This window comes from Acanthisitta chloris, unplaced genomic scaffold (genome assembly GCF_000695815.1).
Source record: "Acanthisitta chloris isolate BGI_N310 unplaced genomic scaffold, ASM69581v1 scaffold3437, whole genome shotgun sequence".
Classification (NCBI taxonomy): domain Eukaryota; kingdom Metazoa; phylum Chordata; class Aves; order Passeriformes; family Acanthisittidae; genus Acanthisitta; species Acanthisitta chloris.
Window position 1 is genome coordinate 12,992 of NW_008680837.1, and position 5,942 is coordinate 18,933.

At 43.3% G+C, this 5,942-nt stretch overlaps 1 protein-coding gene across 1 annotated transcript in view; it reads left to right on the top strand.

The window, feature by feature from the left end:
* LOC103805228 (chromosome unknown open reading frame, human C20orf194) overlaps window positions 1-5,942 on the top strand; it is a gene marked incomplete at its 5' end in the record, with an annotated part of 59,177 nt that overhangs the window by 3,221 nt on the left and 50,014 nt on the right. Inside the window, 2 exons of the mRNA XM_009077869.1 lie at window positions 3,097-3,216; window positions 4,305-4,429. Coding sequence (XP_009076117.1) covers window positions 3,097-3,216; window positions 4,305-4,429 — 245 coding nt within the window. The remainder of the gene's footprint in view (window positions 1-3,096; window positions 3,217-4,304; window positions 4,430-5,942) is intronic.

Consider the following 5,942-nt stretch of genomic DNA (forward strand, 5'->3'; position numbering starts at 1 on the left):
GCTGAGTTGGGAACAGGCAGGGGAGTTGCTGAACTCCAGCTCCGGGCTTTCCTAATGAATGGCCTTCTCCATTGTTCTGTTGAGGACTCCTGATAGCTTTCTGGGGGTATCTTATCTTTGTCATTGTTTCATTTCCTGTTTGTTTTCCTCTAACTGTATCGTTCATTTAACTCCATATGTTTCTATAAAATAGCACTAAAATCTCAGTGTGGAAGCTCCTGTCTGTACTGGGTACTTAAAGACCCAAACCAACTACAAACCCCAAATATTCTGCTGAGTTAATGGTTTAATGTTAAGTTGGTGCCCTCCTGGTGTGCCTGCCAGGGTTCTGCAAACAATAAATTCACCCATGTCCTCTATTATGAGTGTTAAGCTTATCATCTGCTCCCTCCATTAGCATCTTTTTGTATTCTGTTCCTCTCCTTCTGTCATTAACTGAAAGAACAGGGATTGGTGGTGTGCTTGGAAGAGCTTCTCTGCTTCAGCTGGAAGAGCTTATGTACTCAGAGGAAACCTCAAACACTTCAAGTGATGGTGTCATTACAGCTGGGTTTTTTTCAATGAGGACAGTTGCTAATTTTTTTACTCTCATTTTTCACACTTTATAATTAGAGTAACATGGAATGGTTTGGATTGGAAGGGACCTTAAAGATCATCTAGTTCCAACCCCCTGCCATGGGTAGGGACACATTCCACTGGTCCAGGTTGCTCCAAGCCCCATCCAGCCTGACCTGGGATACTTACAGGGATGGAGCAGCCACAGCTTCTTTGAGCAACCTGTGCCAGTGCCTCACCACCCTCACAGGGCAGAATTTCTTCCCAGTATCCCATCTAACCCTGCCCTCTGGCAGTGGGAAGCCATTCCTCCTTATCCTATCCTATCACTTCCTTGTCCAAGGTCTCTCCAGCTCTCTTGGAGGCCCTGTAAGCGCTGGAAAGGTGCTCAAAGGTCTCACCAGAGCCTTCTCTTCCCCAGGCTGAACATCCCCAGCTCTCAGCGTCTATGTGCTGCCTCAGTTAGGCAAGTAATCATCCCCAGCTCTCAGCGTCTCTGTGCTGCCTCAGTTAGGCAAGTAATCAGTAAAACAGATTATCTTCAGGACATTGTGTGTGTTAGGTTCCCAAAGCTGATTCCAAGTAGCCTGATTATGTTTAAATGCCGTTACAAAACAATGGGACAGTTGCTTCCTGGATGAAGGGAGTCTCCACACTTGTTTTTAACTAAAATCCCACCTAGACACAAGGGCTTTGGTAGCAATATTAGTGTGTTGAGTCCCACTGAATTCCAGATTACATTGGTTTGCCTGCTTTCATGGGGCTGGAAGTGTAAATAAAGTAAAGATAGACAGTGTGCTCTTCCTCTCCTCTCCCTTTTGTGCCCTCTTTGTCTCTGAGTTTCCAAATTCAGGGCAATCTGGTTATGCAGAAAATTACTGGCACTGCAAAATCAGAGCATTGCCGAAGGAGGGAGAATGAGTGAGTGGCTCTGAGCATCTGAGCTGAGCCTTGTCAATGCCATGTCCTGAGCATCCCTGCATCAAGGGATGCCTCCTAGCATATGGAATTGTGACTTGTTTCAAAAGAGCACTCTCCAAGGACATGTATATGAATGGGAGATCAGTGCTAGGGGCTGGACAGCACGGGAGTGAGGTTTCAGTGATGCAGCTTTCCCCTTTCCACGCACAGTCGTAGAATCACAGACTGGTTTGGGTTGGAAGGCACCTTGAAGACCATCTTCTTCCAACCCCCTGCTATGGTCAGGTACACCTTCCACTAGACCAGGTTGCTCCAAGCCCCATCCAACCTGGCCTGGAACACTTCCAGGGATGGGGAGTCCATAACCTCTCTGGTCAAATCCAAGGAGTGCAATAGTGTCATGTGTGAGTTTGGAGGGATTGAGTCTGACTGTTCCATAGCCTTACACCAACTGTCAGATGTCCTGGAATACATATGAGCTGTCCAAAGGCTCTGAACAAGTGAGAGAGTTTATTGGGATTCAGTAGCTGGATGCAGGCACTGCATCTGGTTAGCACTTTACGGCTGAAGCATAACATGAAAAAAGGAGCATAATTAGGAAAACCTGAGCTTTGTTCCAATTTCCAGTAAGTTCAAATGACTCTTGAGTAGTCTGGCTTCCCATTCAACTCCTGAAACTCTGACCTTCAGGCTGTATTATTCCATTATCAGTGTCCTGATCTCTCCTTTGGACAGCGCTAACAGATCTTGATTTGCTGGCAACTATTGAACTGGATCCTAATATAACCTAGATGGAAAACCTGATGTTAGTGTTTATGAGAAATTTTGTGGCTGCAAAGAATAGTGACCTCTGTGAAATGTGGATGTCAAGGTTGCTGCTTCATGCAAAGTTTTACCTGTGGAAAAAATGGGGTTTATTACAGTAGGAGTTACGGCTGTGACTGTCATCCAGGGAGATAAAAATACTTCCTAAATCTGTGGCCTCATTCCTTTCTTCTTGTATTTATTTATCTCTTCATGCTCCAGATCTTCAGTTGTTTTCATTTGAGTTTCCCAAGGACCGGGAAAGGCTTTCCTTGGAAGCTCTTTGTACACCGTATGTTTTGTGAGAACATCTTTTCATGATCTGTCAGAAGCCTCTGCTGCTCTCTGGTGACTCAGGGCTTGTACTATAACACTGATAAGATAATGTTTAATCATGTATTCTAAAGCAGGAGATTTAGGTCACAGGATTAGTTTGTTAGGAAGCTTCAATCAAGAACTTATTAATTAGAATACATCCTGCATCCAGACAGATGTTTGAATTACTAGATAAAATTGTACTTGTGATGCAGAGCACTGCAGAAAACTAGACTTAGGTAATTTATTTTTTTTTTGAGCAATGAATGTGGATTTAGGTCAAGAATGGAACATCAGCACGTGGCAAGAAACTTGCAAAAAGTCCTCTTTGCCATATCGTGTTCTCCCAGTATGTTCCACATGCATAAGTGCTCACTGACTGTGTGAGGGAGGTGAGTTACTACTCCTGCTTTAAGCTTTTTTTGCTGGGGAAGAAAACAAGCTTTTCAGGTGTAGAGTGTTAGGACACACAACACTTCCCGTGTGGTTTTGCTTTTGCAGGAATTGACAGTCGATACAATGAAGGCTGCAGGGAACTGGCAAACTATCTGCTCTTTGGCTTGTACAACCAGAATAACAATGACCTGGAAAGGACAGGATTTCCTGAGGAAGTGCTTGATGGTGAGTAACATTTTTACCTGTTCTGTCCTGGAGGGAAGGTGAGCAGAAAAATGGGCACAGAAATTGAAAAGTCAGTAAATACCTAGTCTTGTATATACAGCTGAAATGGTTTTTTAAAACACTGTCAAGAACTCCTTTCTAAACATGAAAACATATGGAACATATGTTTTATGCTCCATAAGTTCCCTCAAATCATAGAATGTTAAGGGGTTGGAATGGACCTTAAAGATCATCAAGTCCCAAGCTCCTGCCCTGGGCAGAGACACCTCCCACCAGAACAGGTTGCTCAAGGTCCCTTCCAACCTGGCTTTGAACACTGCCAGGGTTGGGGCATCCACAGCCTCCCTGGGCAACCTGTACCAGTGTCTCACCATCCTCATAGAAAAAAGTTCCTTTCTAATATCTAATCTAAATTTCTCTCTTTCGATTTATCCTCATTACTCCTTGTCCTGTCACTGCAGTTCCTGACCAAGAGTTAAACAAATAGAGTCCATTAGTCAGTCATGGTATGTTCCTGTGTTATCAATGACTGTGTGATCCCTCCTCTGCAGTTCTGCAGTACTTGAGCTCTTTCTTACTTCAACACTCACTCACTTCTGTAATATTTGGAAGGTGACCAATCACCATGACCACAGATTATTATTCCCTTATTTGCATGCAACTTTGGCTATCTCCCCCTAGGCTGTAGTGTTAGTTTTCAGTTGTAGCTCCTGATGCAATGATAGGCAAGAGCAACTGGAATTTAGAGTTCTGGAAATGCTCTGTAAGGTCTCATCCTGACACTCTTGGCTGCTCTAGGGACAGGCTGATGCAAGCTCTGTGCAAGACTTGGGAATAACCCCACAGTTGTCTGGAACAGTAACAAGTGCTGTTGTGCTTGGAACTGTCTGTGGCTGCCAACTCCTTCTTTTCCTTGTTTAAAAGAAATGAGAAATGATTGTCCATTCAGATAGCTCAACAATTTACTTTTAATGAGGTACATGGTAGAAAAAGTGTTTTCTGTTTAGTTTGTGTGAGAGTTTTTGTGCCTATATAGTTCTGTGTGTGGAATCCTGATGCTGGAATAATATTTGTTCTGCTTGTTGCAGATATAATCATATTAATAAAACCTGACAGTGTTCATCTGTACTGCAACCCTGTGAATTATAACCATCTTCTGCCCTATGTGGCACACTGGAGGAACTTACATTTTCACTGTCTGACTGAAAATGAGGTGAGTGAAAAATGAATGCAGATGAGAATTGCTAATGAACTTGTTAATGAACTGACATTTAAGGTGGAACTTTTTTTAACATTCCTTCCAGAAGTCTTTTTTTTTTTTTTTTCCCCCCTCAGCAGGGAGTGATCTGCTGTATGTGTGGGTATTAATCACTTTGCTAATGTGTGCAAGAAGAGTATGTTTTCAATACGCTGTATTTGTTGGAGCATGAAGACAAATTGTTCCCCTCTCCCACTAATTGCTATTGTTTTGCCATGAGTCAATGATGTTTTAATGAGGAAAAACATGTGGGTTGTGAGAAATGCAAAATCTCAATCAAGTCCCACAGTCAGCACTGAGATTCCCAAGGATAGCTTTGTCTGCTGCCAAAGCAGTGCTTGAATGCCTTGATTGCCAGTAGTTTTAGAATAGTAGAAAAGGTCAGCTTGAACATATAAAATCAAAAGTCTTTTTTATGTATTTTCATTTTAACTTTCAACTCTTCCTTTCATGAACTGTTAACCTCCCTGGAGCATGTGATTGATGTGAGTTACACTCCTGAATTTAAAAGTCAAGGTATCAGAGAAGCTGTTTATTGAAATACTGTTAGAGGAGTAAAACATGAAAGTACTGTTTGTCTAGGTGATGAATATGGACGTTTTTATTCCAGTTGAGACAGGAATAAATTCGGTTCTCTGTAGCTCCTTTTCTGAACTAGAATTGCACTGAAATCCTCAGGGAGTGGGGCAGGAGCCTGTGGTATCAGTGGGTGAAGCTGCTGGAAGAAGGAACATGGAGCTCAGGGAGAGAAATCTTGAGTTTCCTTGAGTTTCCAGCTGGAATGTGATGAGGCTTATGATAGACTGATTGTGTTTTTGTGTGTCTGGTTGATAGTTTGGATCACAGAATTAGGAAATAATTCTGGTTACAAGGCACCTCTGGAGGTCATCCTGTCCAACCTCCTGCTTAACTCAGGGTTAGCGGTGAGATCAGATCAGGTTACTCAAGGGTTTTTTGCAGCTGGGTGTTGAAAACATCCAAGGGTGATGACTACAGAACTTCTATTGGCTCTCTGTTCTGTTTCCCAACTGGCCTCATAGTGAAACAGTGTTTCCTTTTATCCAACATGAATCTCTTCTTGTAAGTCATATCCTTGATGCATCCTGCAGCCGCAGACCACTGCAAAGAACTTGGCTGCACTATCTCCATGTTGGTTTTTCGAGTGTTGGAAGGCAGCTCTGAGGTCCAGCCATTGCCTCCTCGAGGCTGAACAAACGTGGAGCTCTCCTTTTGGGACAAGTGCTCCATCCCACTGATCATCGTGGTGTCCTTCCACTGCCATTGCTCCAGTTTGTCCGTCTGTCCTGTCTTTGGGTCTCAAAACTGGATGCATGTTCTTGCTCCAGTCCCAGGAGTGCTGCAGAGAGGGATAATTCTTGTTAAGATACACACAGCTGAGCTACAGGTTCAAGCATGCCACAGCAAACCTAAATCCTGGCTTCATAAGGCTTTTCTGTTGCCAAAATCC